At 38.9% G+C, this 19,070-nt stretch overlaps 1 protein-coding gene across 4 annotated transcripts in view; it reads left to right on the top strand.

Annotated features, from left to right (window-relative positions):
• Nucleotides 1-19,070, top strand: part of XRCC4 (X-ray repair cross complementing 4) — a 142,760-nt gene that overhangs the window by 75,162 nt on the left and 48,528 nt on the right. For all 4 annotated transcript variants that reach the window (XM_066181938.1, XM_066181940.1, XM_066181939.1 and 1 more), the window contains exon 7: nucleotides 13,411-13,558. In XM_066181938.1, the coding sequence (XP_066038035.1) occupies nucleotides 13,411-13,558 (148 nt within the window). The remainder of the gene's footprint in view (nucleotides 1-13,410; nucleotides 13,559-19,070) is intronic.

Genomic DNA, 19,070 nt, shown 5'->3' with positions numbered 1-19,070 from the left:
TCCACAGTTCCTGTCTTCTGGTAGGAGACAAGGTGTTAAATTTGTGGTACAGATTAGGGATTTTGCAGCTCTAAGGTGGGAACTATGTCTGTTTCACTCTGTGCTGCTCCTTCCTTCTGCAACAGTGAGTAGAAGCAGTAAAGGACAGAACATGTTGCATTTTCATTTAAATTTTTTTGTTTATTTTTTGAAGAATGGGACATCAGACAGGAATTTTGGTGAGATTAAGCTATTTCCCTCTTCATTCTACTCACTGCGGCTTGCTTAAATTACTGCAGGAGGGATGTGACATTACATTTATAAACAGCAGCCAGTGGCTCAGTCAGTCATGACCCTTATCCTGGCAGCAGTGAATTAACCCTGCTCTGTATCCGTGTCCTTTGTCTGGGGTAAGAAACTATGAGGGAAAACAGCCCCCAAATCTTTCCTTGCAGCAGCCTGGTGTCTCAGAGCTGAGCTTCTCCCAGTGGAGGCTGCTGCTGTCCCCATTCAGGTCAGCACTGACTTTTTAAATTCATGACTGCTTCTAAGAACAAATCATCCCCTTGTTGTTCATGGGCCTGAGGAGCTTTAAAATCCCTGTCTGGCAGACAGGAGGCGACTTTATTTTCCTTAGATATCCTTGGATGACTAGATCAACACAGTTCTTGTTATCAGCTGGAATAGTTGTTATTAGTGAAAACAGTGTTAGAGGAAAAAACAGGTAGTTTTGTAGTGACAGTTCCTGAGGGTAAATGATGAAGGCACAGAGCATTTTCCTTTTTTAAACCACCAAAACAAGAGGCTCAGATATGTGAGCATGCAGGCCAGCAGCAGTCCAGGGGCCAGAAAGCTGCATGGACTGGGAGCCCGTTACAGGACTTGGGAATGTCCTCCCAAAACTGCCCTAGCCACACAGCTCCCTTCAGCTTTTCCAAGGCTGGGGAAGATCTGTTCTGTCAAATAGAGTTTCATATTCCAGAATAGGTTTGGTGTGTTAGCAGTTTAAAAATGGATGTTTTAGTTGTGGTAGTGCTTTTTTTCTGCTCCTTCAGGGGAACTAAAGCAGTAATGGACTTTAAGCTCTTTCATATAGTTTAACAAAAAGAACAAAGCTGCTATATGCAGGTTTTGCAAGAGAGGGAATTGCCAGGAAGGATTCTAGGTATTTCTCAGGTAATGATATTACTCAGCTGCCTTTTCAGGAAATACAATTTGAAGTGACTGCGTTCATGCCCAGCATGCAATTAGCCTTTTGCTTTGTTTTGTGCATTTCACCAGCAAGCTCTATCCCAGAATAATACTCTGAATTCTCAATTGGTGTAATTCATTATAGTTCCATTAACTTTCAGAGGGACTGCTCTGGTTTATTCTGGCCCTGTCCCTGGCCGAAGTGTTTGGTTCTGAATATGTAATAAAAGTGTTACTCATCTGAGCAGCGGCTATTGACATCAGCACTTTGTGCCTAGTCCTGGAGGTTTTAATGTATTTTTTGTTGGTCAACAAAGAGAGTGTTGTGTGCATGGGCAAAGATTAGATGTATCTTTCTCTGCTTTTGAGCTCTGCTCTGACGTTTTTCACTCTTCTGCACAGTGTTCTCCTCCACGAGGAGTCAGACCAGACTGGCCTTCCTGGGAGGCAGGATGCCAAAATAACACTCAGTACCAGCAACCGTGGGACTGAGGGCAGCACTGTAGAGCCTTCCCAGCTCCATCTGAGCACACAAGGAAGGGAATTTTTTTTTAATGTCTGATTTGGAATTCTATGTGATTTCTTTTTTTTTTTTTCCATTTTTTTTTCCTGTAAGTTAGGTATACTGATATAATAATGATTAATCCATTCCAATAAAAGAAAATTGCAGGTTCTCAAACGTCTTTTTAGACAAGTATTATGATGGTTAGAAACAACATTAGTGAAAGGCAAAAATTCTAGCTTTAAATAATATCAGCATAGGTTTTTTTTAAACGATAAGGCTGTGGAATACAGCACTGCTCAGGATAGCTGGAGTACTTCTAAGATGGAACCTTTAACTTGAGAAGATATGATATCAAGATTCTCTGTTTTACATTTCTTTTTTTTTCCTGGAAAGAGTAAAAAAAATCAAATGAGACAATGTTTTCTGCCTATGGACCCTTGCTACGGTGTTCTGTTTTCCTACACATCACCTGCTTAATCTAATGACTTTATTCTGCTTTTACTGTTAGTGAGCTTAATTCTTCAGGTCTTTGTAGCCCGCAACACCTTTTTTTCTCTTGATTCTCTAGAAAAAGTCGTAAAATCATTCATACTTTCCAACATCTTCAGCGAATTTCTCTGGAAATAACCCACTGACGTTCTTCCTTTGACTACACTGTGTTTTTATAGTATTTCATCACTAGAGTTTAGCATGTGCTTTATATCACAGTGATCATCCCTTGATATTTTTTCTGAAGCAAGGTGCCAGAAGAAAAACTCTTTTCAGTCTAAACCAGTCTGTTTTGTTGTGGTGGGAAAAGGAGTGTGTGTTTACACACCCTTTGTATTTAAATCCCATTTTCTCTAAGCTTTATTTAGTTAGAGGGAGACTGTATTACTTTTTGTAATCAAACCTCACCATTACAGTTACTGTTGTTTTGGAGAAATGTCAGGAAGTGTTTAAAATTTCCTCAGGGCCTTAATAATTTAAATGTATTTTTGATGGTAAAAGGGCATGAGAATTGCCCAGTGTAATGAAATTACAAAAAATACATTAAATATAGAAAAGGATTTTCCTCTTGCATATAGATATTTTGAGTTTGCATGAAATATTAAGCAATCATAAATTATCCCTATATATAGATATCCTTTTTTTTTCAGAATTGCTGCATGTTGACAGAGGGGTAGAGGAGTTGCATCAAGGTTTGCCACTCCAGGCTGTGTTTCAGCCTTCAGTAATCCCTCAGGCTGCTGATACTCTGCATATCAGCAAAACTTAGTAGGGAGACTCTTTATCAGAAGAAAATACCATCTTTCCTGGGCTTGGATATTTGAGATTTGTGTTTCCAAGTGGATTTGGGGGTTTGGGTGATCGAGCCTGTGTCATTCCTATTTTAATAAACAATTTTCCTGGTGGCTCCTGGCCCTCATGGCTCGCAGGGACATTGGGGGAGGATCCATGGAACATGAGCACAGCTCTGGGCGTGATCCTGTTTTTTCCTCACTGAGGGCTGCAGCTTTTGCCATATGGAAAGACTATCCCAGAGTTAGTGGGTCCCAGGGGAGCAGGGCCAGTCCTGTAATAAGTCTGGCTGTGGCTCTCCCTGTCACACACACTGACCTCACCCTGCATACTGACTCTGCATCCCTGCTGTCTGACTGACTTGGGACAGCTTGTTTGTCGTGGTCTTCTGCCATTCATCTCCACCACTGCCCTCTAAAAAATCCCTGAGGATGTCCCAGCTTGTCCATACCCTGTACACCACAGGTGTTTCCCTGGTGTGGGTTATACCTCCTGAAGCTGAGATCCTTCCTGGCTATGCCCTGTCAGTGCTGGACTTTGCTCATGGTCACAGCCCAGCCAGACCAGGAGAGCCCTGCAGATGTCCAAGGACCCGGTGAAGAGAAACAGCCCACGTCAGAGTGTAAACACAGGTCTGTGATCTGGTCACAAGTGTTACAGTCCATTCACAATTAATAATAAATGATGACTAAAAATCGTATCGTACATGTGTCTGTGTGTTTAAGAGTATCTAAATAGAAGTTGTTACAGATTAAACCAACTTCTCGATTCTGATTGAGACCTGCTGATTGATAATTTTTTGTTCATCGTATATCAGCGTCTTGCACATGACTGAGTTTCACATTCATTGTTCAGTAAGTGTTGTAATAAATATTAATGTGTTGCTGCTCTCAAAGTACTTACTGAGATCTTTAAAATTCTTTAAATGTACCCTCAGAGGCTCTTAGGGCAGCCAGAGTTACCTGTAGCATTTTCCAAAGTAGAATTATCCTGTGATGTTGATTGAGACTGTGCCAGTGCATCTGCCATAAAAACATTAATGTCATGTCTGACTGAGGCACCTTCCATGTTCATAATTTCTGAATCCATTACAAAGACCTTAATGGCAGCTGTATATAAAGACATGCCATAATGACATCCTAAATGCTGTCTTTAAATTCACAGCATGGAAAGCCTTTTAGGAATAAGGTATGACCAAAAAAAAAAAAAAAAAAGAAAAAAAGAAAGAAAGAAAAAAATGCCAGCAGAGAGCTGACAGAAATTTGTAGATAATACTCATGGTATGTCTTTTTGTGGATGTTTTATATTGTTTTCAAGAGAAATAAACTAGTCCAGAAGGGTAATAGTGTAAATAGAACTTTGTTCCTAGTAAATGACATGTGAGACTTCAGTTCAGTTTGTTCATTTCACAGCAAATACAGGAAAATGCACAGCAAAGTTTGGAACTCTATCAGCTGGTTATACAAAATTAAAAAAAGTACAGGAGAAATAAAAGATCTAAAGCCTGTTAAATTCTGGGGGAAAAAATATCCATACAGAAAGCACAATATAAATATTCAAAAAATCTCTTCTGCAGGAAAGGTCATTTGGAAAGGGCATGAATATCTTACAGAACAGTCTTTAAGAAGGAAAGGGTTTGAAATAATTCTGTCACTTTCTGGGCAATGATCTGTTTTTACCCGTCACCACAGTCTCCTCAGTTTGTCTCAAAGCTTGGTAAGGGCAGGGAAAGAAAAGGAGAATGGATATAAAAGAAGGCAGTACAAAATGCATCACTGAAGTGTGGACGATGCTGGAGCAAATCTTGGCTTTCCTGAGGTTGTCATGTTGAACTGCGCATTTTTTCACTTCATTTTTCAAGGGATTGAATACTTTGGGTAGTGGTTTGATCTTTAAAATGCTTTAAATAATTTTTAAAAGCCCAAAACACATTTAATGTCTACATTTGTTTCCTTAATTAGGTCACAATGTTGATGTCACCTTTGGTCCTGTCAGAAGTACTGTTTGGGGCATTAATTAAGCTTTTCACTTTCAGCTGTTCTCCATCAGCATTGAAGGATTATGAGCACACTTTTTAATTTTTCACATGCTGAAGAATCGCATTGGCCATCGGAGTGGCTCATGGACCATTAGATCACAGATTTTCTTGTGTTTTGAGCCTTGCTTAACAACACTGGCCTTCTCCTTGTGCCTGCCCACCCCAGGAATCACCATTTCCCTTTTACTCATCTTGACTTTTGTCCTTTGACAATGACATTTTGAGTGATTAGGCTCTGTGCTGTCATTAATTCTGTGTGTTCACATGTAAGGACAGTTTTAAAGTGACTGGTTTGTGTTCCAGAGTTAAAGCTGTGTGTTGTTATGGAGGGGGCATAGGTCTTGTGTGTCACTGACTCATTTTAGAATGGGTTATTTTAAAGCTTTAAATCTATCTTTTTCTCTAAAAGATATGGTGCCACATATTTATGTTGCTATTTTATCTCTAAAATAGCACCACGTATTTATTTTGCTGTATAAATAAGTAGTAAAATACCTTCTGTTCTGAATGTAGTATTTGTTTAAATGTTTTTATGCTTCCTTAGAAATATATAGTGAAATACATGCCACCAAAGTTTCTGTTTAAATGGGTTTTTATTTTAGATTATTCCACCTGAAATGTTTTCTCAACCTGAAGTAGAAATATCTATAATACAAAAAACTGGAATGTGTAATACAAATGAAAAAGTCTTAGGCTTATAAGTACAACATGATCAAGTTATTGGTAGAGGTTACTAATTTATCCACCACAAAATGCCATCATAATGAAAACATATATTTTCCAGAATTATGGGCTCCCTTGAGTTGTATTGATTTCCTCAAAGGTTGTTTAATGGGGAAAGAAATCATTCTTGTGGCAGAGGAGTCTGAGCTCCAGGGCACTGGGGGGGATGTCCTGAGTGCAACTCACACTTGGTTTTTAAGGCTGCCTTTGGTACACAGGGGAAATCTCTCTGTCCTCATGGTTCCCCTGGGGTTCTTAGGGAATGAACTGTGTGTCAGGATGATGATCCTCCAAACCATGTTTTGTGTGCACGTCCAGGAGACCAGGTAGTGCAAAGACTGTTCAAGCACCAGGGCAAACCAGTGCTTTATCCAAAGAAATAAGAAAATAAATTTAACAGGTGATGGAATTACAGAATCTTTTATTTTGGTTGGAAAAGCCCTCCAAGGCCATCAAGTCCAGGCTGTGACCAATTGCCGCCTTGTCCCCAGCCCAGAGCACTGAGTGCCGCATCCAGCCCTTCCATGGGTGCCTGCAGGGATGGGGACTCCAAACCTCCCTGTGCAGCCCCTGCCAAGGCCTGACCACCCTTTGCATGGAGAAATTCCTGCTGGTGTCCAACCTGAGCCTCCCCTGGCCCAGCCTGAGGCCGTTCCCTCTCCTCCTGTCCCTGTTTCCTGGGAGCAGAGCCCGACCGCCCCTGGCTGTCCCCTCCCGTCAGGGAGTTGTGCAGAGCCAGAAGGGCCCTTCTAAGCCTCCTTTTCTCCAGGCTGAGCTCCTTTGCCAGCTCCCTCAGCTGCTCCTGGTGCTCCAGACCCTTCCCCAGCTCCATTCCCTTCTCTGGACATGCTCCAACCCCTCAATTCCCTGTCATGAGGGGTCCAGAATTGGACACAGCACTTGAGGTGTGGCCTCAGCAGCGCCAGCAAAGGAACAATCACTGTCCTGGTCCTGCTGTCACACTATTCCTGATACAGATCAGGTGCCATTGGCCTTCTGGGCACACTGCTAGCTCAGAAAGTCAAAATAAAGCTAAATAAAGTCAAAAGGCTTTATTGTCTACACATCTGGCAGTCGTCATTGTGTATTTCTCCATCCAAGGCATACTGAGTGAAGAATCTATCACAGGAGTAGCAGGAGCTCTCACTAAATGCATGAGGGGTTTGAGACTTGAGGGGTTGGTATTAATTCAGAAGCCCTTTTTCAGTAGCGGTCGTGAACAAATATGTTGCTTATCTTCACATTCCAAACAGCAGCACAGGTGACTGTTACCTGAAGTGGTTGTGGAGTCCCCAGAAGTGTCCTCAAAAGTGTCCAAGGCCAGGTTGGATGGGGCTTGGAGCACGCTGGGATAGTGGAAGGTCTCCCTGCCCATGACAGGGTGACACTGGATGAGCTTTAAGATCCCTTCAGACCCAAACCATTCCACAATTCTGTGGTTTTATGATTACATAAAGGTTAACAAATCACTTACTGGTGATTTGAAATTGGTAAATAGTGTTGATTATTCACATTCTTCTTTAGGACTGACTTTCAGACCTTGGGCTCCACATCCACATGGCCAGGGGTTAGGTATAATAATAATTTCTGACATGTTGGGTAACCTTAGAAGTGATCATTGAAAGCCTCACCACTGCTGGTGCCAGGGCCTGGATCTGCTGGGTGGGCTGAGCGGCATCAGCTCCGACACCAGAAAATCCAAGTCGAGCAAAAATGATGGAATTCCAGGCATGAGGTTCATGCTTTACGAGCCTGGTGAGAAATTACCACTACCTCACATTGAATTGAGACATCGCAGCCCAGAAATCTTTTCCAAAGCTTTCTGTGGCCTCATGATTTCAGCTCTTCTGTCTGTCTGCCTTGTTGTTTTGTTTACTCAACCTGCGTGGTGCTTCATGCCTCCTGGGAGTTATGTCCAGAAGCTTCCTACCTCCACCCTGGGTGGTACAGATGATCCAAACAGGACATCCCGGGAGCCCAGAGGATGACTCCAGCACACAGTCACACCCGGGACACTGAGCTCATCCAAACCTTTTCAAACCACGACCTTTTTGGTGCTGATGCCTGAATTTGGAAGTGCTTGTGTGCTGGATGACAGTGTATCCAGCCATGGTGCACAGAAAATTAGCCTTAATATAGAGGTTTGAGAAGATTTGAGGACCAGAGAGGGAGAAAAGGTTCATGCAGTAAAGCAGGAATTGCAGTGAATTGTTGAAAAGCTGTTTCTGAGTAGCCTAGAACTTGCCCCAAACGGCCCCTGACCAAGCCTAAAAGCACCACCGCATCCAAGCCATCAGCTTTGGTGTGGCTTCTGTGGAAGCATGAAGAATAAAGCAGGAGAAACAACCTTAATTGTTAGGAGATTTTTAGATTCCCAAATTGAAATTGCAAAATGTTGCCTCAACAGAGTGCCTGACCCACATCAGGGAAGATTTGAGTACATCCCAAAACTCTCTCTTTGTGCTCTGAGGGAGGTACTAACTTTCAGGGGCTAGAGACACTATAAATTTGTAGTATTTTCAAGCAAAATCATAATCTTTAACCATGCTTGTAAACAGGGACTTTTTTTAGAATTATAATACTACTGAAGTATTTTATGAGGTAATTGTTTGTTACTGAAGTAATGAACACATTGATGTGGATTATTGAAAATTAATATCTTTCATCTGATTATGTGGTTCATTGAAATTTCCCTTCTCAAGGTGTTTTTTAAAAGAGGGATTTTTATTACAGATCATGGTTTTAATGGTTAAAATTAATGAGCTCCCTCAGAGTCTCTTGGATATGTGTAAAATGCATTCTTTTCTTACCCTCTTGTATTTTGCTAGATGGAAAGAGACTTTTTCGTGCTTCCTGACCAAACTACTTATTTGCATGCAAATTTACTCTATTTTTTTCATAGTTTCAAGACAATATATGAATTGGCAACAGATGAGCACCTGAGTTATCCCCAGTAAACAAGCATTGAGAAGGAAACCTTATGGCAAAGAGTTTTTTCCAAAATTTGATTATTTTCCCTGCAGGTTTGAAATGAAGGTGTTTTGTGTGGGATTTTTTGTTTGGTTTGCCTTTTTTTTTTTTTTTTTCAATTTTTTAATTGAAGTGTTGTATTCAAAAAGCTTTTAGGAAAGGGTTATTCAAGTAAAGAATAGACTTTGCAAATAGGAAATTCAGTGGTAATACAGCCTAGAAGGATGAAATGTAAACTTCCTTACTGAGCTGACTACAATTTATAAATTTTCTATAGCTGGATCTAAACTTTTTGCTGGAGTTGTTTTAAAATGTGTCTTCATAAACACTTCCCATGGAGATATTCTTTGTAAAAATAAACTTTAATAACCAGCTGACAGAGAATTTATAGAACCTCAGTCTCAACTGCCTCTTGGCCCCAGGGGATTATGGTACAGTAAACCCAAATTTATACAAAGAATTAAATATACAGTAGGGCAGGACAAAGGGATGGGGAATGGCTCTGTTTTCCTAAAATTAATATAATAGCATATTCCTGTTGCTTTCAATGAAGCAGATGCATGGACTGTAAATACCAGTATTTGATATCTCTGAGTAAATAGGTCTATTTCTCATGAAAAATGCCAGGATCTGTGTACATGGGGTGACTTCAGCATAGGTAGGAATGGTGTTTCCTCAATTGTCTGTCAGGAATGACTTAATCCTGCTTTGCAGATATTGCCTTTGCAGCCCTGGGATGTGGTAATTTTCATACCCCTTCATTTAGACGGCTCTGCTGAGACTGTCATAGAGATGGTAATTATCATCAGCCATGGTGATCCCTGGGGAATTATACTGGGATGGAGAAACCTCAAAATTGGTGGAGTTACACCACAGTCAGGGATTAAAGTGATGCGTTCTGCTCCCTCTCTGCTTTTTCCTTTCTCTGGCAGCTTGGAGGACAGCTCTCACAAGCAGTCCTGGTGCTCTCGAGGTGGTGGTTTTGTGACCACTTGGCCACCTCCCAGCCCATTTTGTCTAATATTGGTGCTGATTTTACTTAAATCGTTAGCCTCATTGAAGAGCAGAACTTGGAAGTTCAGTTGATTAATTCCATGTGGCAACACGTGATGCCTGGAGTCAGGCAGAATTCAACCAGCGACTTCTTCTCTGGGAGGAGTTTAGGGGAGCTACAATAGTGTTAATATCTGAAAATCTGAACAAATTTTCCTAAGTCTTTACTAATCTGATGAAAAGGGTGAATTTTCATTCAGAAGAGAAATTAAAATTGTCAGAATTCTGTGCTGCTGTTGATGAAACCTCCAGGATAGGAGATAATTTTAAATAAAGGCTTTTTTTCAGAATAAATGCCTCTGTCTTTTAAAAATATTTACTGTTCTGTAGTAATCTGGAATTTATTTTTTTTAATAACTGCATGGTCTTTATTGTGATCAAGCTAAATGCATTTCTTTTAGGCTGAAAATGTGAATATTCCTTGAATCACTTTCATCATTTGTTATATCTTGACTATATAACAGCAAGGTGAAGAGAAGTAATGTCTGTGACTGAGTTTCCTGTAGGTAAAATCTGATGAATTGAAGCTTTTTTCCTTGCTTGTGGTCCATTATTCATAATTTGGTTGTGTATTATGTGTGTGTGAAGTTAGGTCATTGTAGGCAAACAAATTCCTCAGTTTTGGAAACCTTCTACTTGCTTTTTGCTTGCTTTGGTCCCTGCTTATATTTTTTTATGGTAAAACTTAGCTTTCGGTGCTGATTTTAGCCCTTCATTGCTGTACTGAGATTATCTGGATCCTGTTTTCTTGGTGACACTCTCATGAATAAGTAGACAAGTCAAAGCTGTAGGATTTTCATTAGAGGTGATGGTATACACAAATGAAGATGCACAGAGTTGGTTTTTTCACACTGAAAGGTGGATATGACAGACTGGAAGGTATTTATTTTTAAACAATTGACTTACGTATATCAAAATAAAGTACTGTGAAAGTGTATTTTAGAATCTAGCAGGACTGCCTGCCTAATAACTAGGCTGCAGAAATTAATTTCTGTCATTTCAGAAATCCTGATTCTGTATTTCGTAATGTCTTGAGGATGAGTCTTGACATTTTTGTGTATTAAAGGCATCTTTTGTTTCCAGGTCCCCAACATTGTGGGGGTGCATTGATTTAATTTCATCCTGGCTCTTCCAAACCAATGACAGCTATTTTTAGTTTTCAGTTATTTTCTAGAATACTCTATTGGAAAACTCCCTCAACCCACCAAATAATATCAGTCTTCAAAATTACAAAAAAGAACCCTCCAAACAACCAAAACCCCTCCAACCAGCAGGAGTTTAAACTCTTTAATCTTCTTGGCACAAATTGAACCATGTACTTGAACCATGGTCTCCTTCTTGCTCTCTATCAATCTTATTTCTTGCAGTTACTCACCTGCAGGAAATATGTTATCTATTGGGAATATTTTCTTTTCCTAATCAATGTTTGGTGTAGGAGGTTTAATTAGTATTTTTCATCCAGCAGTACTCTTCTCTGTGTTTAAACTGCTACTCTTTCTCTCAAAGGTATAACAATCACTCAAATTGAATTACATAATATAAAAGTAAGAAATTTAATTTCATGAGGACTCAAGGAACTTCCCTTCCTTAAAACGTTGCTTAAATTTAGACAAAAAATATTTTCAGAATGAAAAGCTAGGCTTGTGTTTAAAGCTATCTCTCATTTTTCCAAAGGATTTTTACATTGAGCAATGAATAATATTTTGCTGAAGCTTTCTTTGGCTGTTGGTCAAGTGCTATAAATGAATTAGTTAATGGGAATTATTTTTGGGTAGCAGCAGTGGGTTTGTGTTTAAAGTACAGTGGTGATGCATGATACTGTGAGAGTCAAGTGTATCCCATCTTTTCTTCAGCAATTCTCAGTTTTAGCTTAAAAAAAAGAAACAAACACAACAAAATCCCCAAGCCTGTGGTGATCAACCCTCACCCATGAGCCAGTCTGCTGCTGTTTTTGAGATTGAATTCTGGTCTGCCAGGATGAGAAGCCTTTCTTTTGGTATAATTAAATTACTTTTTTGGAAACAGAAGAAGAAAAAAGTCTTCTTAAAATTCATTTTAGACATAGAACAATTCAGTGTCTAAACAGCCAAAAAATTCTGAGCATGAGAGCTGTGATCACCAGTGCATGTTGAACAGGTGAAAACACAGAGACATTTCTTTATTCTGTTAGGAAAATGTACGTTTTGTATATGAGGTTCACCTCTGGATCTACTTTTTAACTGAAATAAAGGGTGTGGGAGGAGAACAGCAAAAAGGAAGGATAGAAGTTATAAAAGTAAAATTAATTCAAGTTTGTTGGGTTCTTGACAGTAAACTGTTCTGTCTGTGTTCATTATGAAGAGGCCAACTTTGAATAGTGATGTTGAAATATATAAAATAGTATTTGTGTAGATGTTGGACACACTGCCCCAGACAGGTAAAGAGTAACTATCATAAACATATTTTCAGCATTTAACACTGGAAAAGTATGCATATCTGGTTAAAGTTTACTATGGAGAATTAGGCTGTCGTTTAACCCTTCTCAGCATTTATTGTAGGAATGTGTCTTGTCTGTACTGAACTTTGGAACTTGTTAATTAGCTTGTACCTTGGAAATATGTCAGCTAATTCCTGTTGTCACTCTGCAAATATCTGCAAGTCTGTGATGTAGTGTAGTGCATGCTGGTGAATATTTAATATTATTAAATGTTAAGCACTTGCTTCACTGTGAACAGAGACTCCAGGGAGCTTCAGAAAAATTTATCAGTGTTCTTGGCCAGAAACACATTTCTTTCACAAACGGTGAAAATGCCACTTGTGGGCAGTGTGTTACCTCCCTGCTTTATTTTCAGTACACGTGGATGACAATTGTGAAAGGAATGGGGAAGCAGGGCTCATTATTACTTATTTTCTGTGAAAACCATTTGTGTTGAATCTCAAATTATGCCATCTTTCATCCACATAAGGATTAAACCACCCTAAAATGCACAGAAACATAATAAACAGAGAAGTTACCCTAATGGCTTCAACCTCAGTCACCACATTATTATTTAATAAATCTCAGCTGAAATTTGTACTCTTCTGGATATCGTTGTCTTGAAAATTATAGGTAATTAAAGATTTCATTTTGAAAGCAGGCATACCAAATGAAAATACACTGCAGGATGTTGATAGTTGGGATAAAAATGTCTGCATAACTTCTGAATGCTTTAATAGGTTTTTTTTTAGTTTTTTTATGGAGGGTTTTAGCTTAAGGAAGGATCTGTCTTGACATTTGAGTTTTGAGTAGGTAATTGTCAAAGTGGAACGGGGTTTGTTGATTAAGTGTAGCTAAAGCATATTTTATGAATTTACATGGTAATTTAAATAGGTAGATGAACCTGGACAGAGCCTGCTTCACTCAGCTTCTGGAAAGGAGGCAGTGAAAATCCAGAAAGATTGCCCAGTTTGGAGTTGCTGGCTTTTCTCTCCACTGGGTGCAAAGAGGTACCAAGGAAAGATTTTCTTTCTAGTTTAAATTCAGTCTTTTTGAACTTGCCTTTATGTCACTAACTTCTCCCAGTTCTGAGGCCATCTTGGGACTATAGAGATTTTCATAAGAAAGAGACAGAAAAGACATATTTTAAGGTTTGTCTTGAAACACTTCAAATGCTAGATTTCTTTTGACCTTGGTTGGTTTTCCTCTTGGCAGCTCTGGAACGAAGGGATTCCTCCCTCCTGGGCAGCCCAGACATCGTGGACCCAGCTCCGAGGAGAAAACGAAGGCAAAGGACAGCAAAACCTGCAGGGACAGGGGCTAAAGTGGCTGCTTATGAGGCAGAACAGCCAGCCCAAGAAAAGTAAGCAGGTTTTAAATGTATTGAAATGATTTTATATTCACAGACCTCACTGGGTTCGTGGGACTCCAAACCCAGCTGGGCATGGACAACCTCTGGTTGAGGAGGTTCCAACCTCACCACCCTGAGATTCTGCCTTTGGGATTCCAAAGAAGTGTAAATAAATTACCTCTCAATTCCATCTTTAATAGATTTTTCTGAAAATGAAGTCTCCAGGCAGAAAAAGTAGTTCACTCTTAAAACGCAAAGGGCGGGGTCAGCATTTGTAACACTTAAAAGTATTTTTCTTATGACCATTTCAGCTTCTGGAAATATTTCCATGTTTTCTGGGAGGTGCTTATAGCTATGCATAGAGTTGCCTCAGAGCTGTTATGGGATTGTAATTTTTTTCTTCATAAACCTATTTTTTTTTCTAAATATATGGTAAATTACATTCGAAAATACATATTTTCCATTTCTATCTGTAATATTCCATGGATTGTAAACTCTTTAAACAGCCATAGACACAAGTAGATTACAAAGACATTTCCCATGATTAGCAAAGATTTCTGTTTAAACAGCAGGAGAATTATCTCATTTTGACGTAAAAGTTGTGGTTTGACGCCAGCTAGGAATGTTTGAATTTACAGTCCTGTTTTATTAGTTAAAAAATTGCATTTTTTTAGGGTGGTAGAAATATGTCAGACCTTGCTTTTTTGTTCTTTATCATCCTAGTCCATTGCAACGGAAAATGCCCTTTCCCCATTGCATTGGGTCAGTTTGATTTTGACAGCCTGCCTGTGTTTGCCTGAAATTCAGGTTAATTTTATTTAATATTGAGTGTTGAAGGAAAACCTATGGAGGCAAAGTATTTCAAATATACAGGGGCCTTGGACTGAGTAATTGTCTGTTTATGAATATCTGAGTGTTGTGTAGGGTGACAAATAAGAAGATAATGATACTTTTGTTTTAATTCTTTGAAATAAGGCAAATTTTAGTAGAAACAGAGCAGCATTATGATTTTCATATGTGCAAAGAATTTCTACTCTACTTACAGATTGATTCAGGGCTGAGTCTAAAGAGTGGCTCTTCTTACTGGCTATAACTTAATTACTTATATTTTGAGACTAGCCATATAGAATATCCATTCTATCAGTCCCTATCTCCATTTTTCTTTTTTGCACTTGAAGTGGCAGTGGCAATTCTTGGATTAGATAAGATGACAGGAAATATCCCCGTTTACCTGAAACATTACAAAAGCTGAAATTAAATAATTTCCACTTTGCTGGTTATTTTTCTCAATGTCGCTGAAGTTTGTGAGCTTATCTGAAGTCTTTGCCAGCTGCTAATCAAGTTTTCAGTCAATTCGGTTAACTAATAATTTTCAGTTCTGTTCAGCCTGTCAAAAGTGGGGAGATGTAGAATTAGCACTGTGATCCAGTTCACAAATATAGGTGTTCTTCTTATGGAGTAATTTGTAATTACTCCAGTTAATTTGTGCTGATGGAATGCCAGATCCTTGGTGCTGCAAAAGGCTTTATCTTAAGCTGACAGCACGTTGGGGTCCTGCCCAAAATGTTTTCCAGTATTGTGTCACTGAGCAAAGGAAAAAAAAATCAAAATTATTTAATCCAAGCAAAGGGAAAGCAGGGGGGCAAGTTAACCTCAAAATTCCTTTGCCTCTGGAAGTGCTCCATCACAAACAAGGAGATGCAGAGCATGTTGTGATGTTCTAGGATGAAGTGCTGGATTTGATCTGATTTCATGATCATGTCTGCAAATGCACGAATGAATCCTCCCTCGTTCCTGGGCTCTCCTGCTCAGACCTGCAGCCAGGGTTGGCTCCTTAATGTAAATACACATGTAAGTGCTTTGAGGCCAAGTCACACAAAACCCTCTCCCACAGTTCTTGCTTTAGCAAATAGAGCTTATTTAGAGTTACTTCCCATGTGGAAATTTTGGTGACACCATCAGCCCTGGTGTCACACTCCCCAGATGAGAGAAGGGCTGCCACCAACCCAGTGCCATGAGCCTGATGCTGCCCTAACCTGCTGCATCATGAGTTGATTGGTTAAAGATCCTAAGAAAAAGAACTAAAAATACCTCTTTAGCAAAGGGAAGCATCCAAGGTTTTCTTTTCCCTTTGCCTTTCAGGCTGTTTTTTGAAAACACATTGTTTTTCAATGCAGTAAGTGTTATCGCGTATGAAAAGTTGTGCCTTAACTTTTAAGAAAAGTTATGTCTTAACTTTCATATACTTCTCATAAGACTTTACAGTATGCTAAGAAAGTAGCATTTATCTTAAACTCAAGATCATCTACAGGACATACTAAGTAATCAAAACCTAAAGGATTCTATTTCTGCAAATATTTTAATTTATGCACGTTGTGGCTAGTTGTGTGGCAATTATTTGCTCCTTGGAATGAAAATATATTCTTGGATATGACCAAAAATACTCAGAAGAATGCAAATAAAAATCTGTTTGACACAGAAATTAGAGCAAAAGGTGTGCTGCCTTTCTCGTGCTTTGTGTGTGGGTGCAGTGGCAGGAAAAGGAGTTGAATTGCATTTATCCATATGGACATCTAGTATTACTGTGGCAATTAATTCAAGGGCTAAATCAACATTTTTAATGAAACTTTGCAATGTGCTTTGAATACTATTAAGCTTAGTGAAAGTAGCCATGAGAGCAGCAAGGAAGTGAACTAGGATTTGTGGAACAAGGTTGATAAATGAACTGTTTAATTATTTGCTGAAAAAAGATGTACTTTAGGATAAAGTAGAAATTTAGAATAATTAGTGGGTCAGCCAACTGCCAAGAATGAGGTTTATCCATCTCTCTAGCAGGTTGTTCTCAAGTCGGAGATATCCAATGAAAGAAAATGCTTCTTTAGGCAGACAGATGTTACTTTTAGTTAATAACAGCTGACTTATGGCTCTTAATATACACATTTTAAAAATATGTAAAGACAAAAAGTAGATCTTACTTTTCAAAGCACAATTGAGCCAGGAAGTAAAATAAAATTATTCTGATTCTAGTAAATTGTGATGATTGTGGTGCAGCTCTAAATATAACTTCATATCTGGCAATTTCCTACAGTGCAAGGCAGAGATAACATATAAGTCAAGATGCAAATTCTGCTTTTCACAATTTGCATTTCATAATTGGAGGAAAAAAAGAAATTAATAAGAGCATTCCCAATTCACAGTTAGAGGTTATGCGTTATTGAGGCATTACCCAAATCTCTTCAGGGGCTGCACATGAATGGCACTATTAGCTGTGTGGAATATGCATTCAATATAGAGGCTTAGCTGCATGGCCTGACAGCCTGAATCCTGTAAATAATTGGATGTTTCTATAATATTTTCACTTCAGAAGTGTTGCAACCTACTTGAGAGCAGATAGTACCTACTGAAGATGGCAAGATTTTTAATATAGTTTTGAAAAATGAAGTGTAGTCATTAATAAAACCTGCAGTCACAGACTACAGTGGAACAGAGATAGAGCCTATATAACTAAAATAAAAATAAATCAAAAAGGAAGAAGCTTCCATTTCTAGTGCAACTTATATCTTTCCATTTTGATTTATCAAAATTGGGGTTTTTTAATGAGTTAAGAAAAACAAAACCTTTTCATTTCTGTCTTTCATTTTTTGCTACTAAAGGATCATTTATGGTTCTCAATCACGCATGTGTTTTGTAGGAGAAAAACTTTTCTGTATAAGGCTCAAAATTCCTTTAAGTTATTCTTTATATTTCAAAATATAATCCATTCCTGCTGCTCGAGGGTATTCATAATTTATGTGCCATTTAATGCATGCCTACTGTTGAGTGGATGTACAATTACAGAAGTGGTTTGGGGAAAGGCATCTTAAATACAGGAAAAACATTATTATGGATGCATTATGCTGGATTCTCCTGAGAATAAGACTAGAAAAATAATTTTAAAAAAAGTTGGAACACAGAGGAAGTGTTCCATAATTCTGAGAAGCAAGTGTTAATGGAAACTCTTAATCCAGCTGACTGAGAAGTAACACGTATTGTTTTCTTTTTTTTTTTTATGAAGAATTGCCTATTTACACCAAGTGCTGTGAATCTGACTTATTAGTTGTTCTGCATGCCAAAACTTTCAGTTTCACAAGTCTAGTTTACTACATTTGATGTCACTATTAACTGCCTTTTTTTTTTTTAAATTGAAATTTGACTTTCGCTGGCTTAGTACCTCTTGCTTCAGTGATAAAATGGAGTGACTGTCAGAATCAGACCGAAATTGAACTTGAAGGAAAGAGATGCTCTCCCTACTTCACTCTGTCTGGCTTTGCTGAAACTTTGAGTTGCAGGTCAATTTGATGGGATCTTTGCCACCAGTAATTAAATTCTTTTCTTTTTTTACACATAAACCTTGCTTTTTCAGAGAGCTCTGAAAGGGTTCAACATGGTTTTTAGGAGCTCTCACTTTTTAGGAGAAACACCCAAGCAAATCAGAGAGGTGTAATCAGGTTTCTGAATGTGTGTTTGAAGGTCCCAGGAGTTGCCAGGGGGAGGCCTGTGCCACCTGCTTTGCCATCCCTTGCTCCATCAGAGGTCAAACAGTGAATGCAATTTTTACTTTCAACATGATTATTACAGTGCTCACACTCGCTGTTTGTTCTTGACTTCAGGGCCTGTTTAAACTTAGTCATGTGTGTAACTGTGGGTAGAATGAGCTGCTGCATGGTTTTTACTTGTTAATGATAAATGTGGATTTTTTTTTTGTCCAGTGTTCATGCTCTCCCTCCCTTTCTGTACGTTACAAAGTGTTGGTTTTTTTCGAGTCTTTGCAGGTACATGAAATTTGTTTGGAAAGAAATCCTTCAGCAATGTATCCCAATACTGTAATAAGCTGGACTTGTCTTTCTTTTGATAAACTTCCATCACTTTAAAAGCACTCAGAGCCTGTGGTGAGCCCGGGGCTCCCTGGGGATCCTCTCTCTGCATTTGTTTAATTCATTGCTTGCGGTTCACATTCTTGAAGCTCTAATGCAAGGTTTATTTAAAGTGTGGTCTGCCACCACCAGTGACTCAGGTAGGAGAAACCACAGATCTGTCCTGGATCTGGCATTCTCAGAGGGTGACACACCAGACTTTGGGTTTTCTGTATCACGCAGCAACTTCTCCTTCTCATAAAAGTTCAACCAGGCAAAAATTGGGTTATGCTGAAAACTACATCAGAACCTTCCAGAGGGGGTGTGAAGTTTACACCACAGTTACCCCCTTTTAAGGGAAGATGTACTTAAGAGCTCAAAATGACATGTCACTTTTGTATTCTCTTAAGTGCATTTATTTAATAGAATAGGAGAGAACTTTCCTGGTTTGGCAAACAGTGTGATCGCTGTGATCTTTCAGTCAGTCAGTGCAGTGAATGTGTCCATCATTCCTGCCATCATAAATTTATGGAATGTAATGTTTAGAAAGTTTTTGATGATTACTTGTTCAGGCTGAAATATAAGCAAGTTAAGAAATCTCTTAGAAGTAGATGGTTGGGTTGTATGATCCT

This window comes from Chamaea fasciata, unplaced genomic scaffold (assembly GCF_029207755.1).
Source record: "Chamaea fasciata isolate MVZ Bird 193981 ecotype frontalis unplaced genomic scaffold, bChaFas1.0.hap1 SCAF_4, whole genome shotgun sequence".
Taxonomy (NCBI): Eukaryota; Metazoa; Chordata; class Aves; order Passeriformes; family Sylviidae; genus Chamaea; species Chamaea fasciata.
The sequence above is the reverse complement of the archived record's forward strand: the minus strand, read 5'-3'. Positions and strand labels throughout refer to the sequence as shown.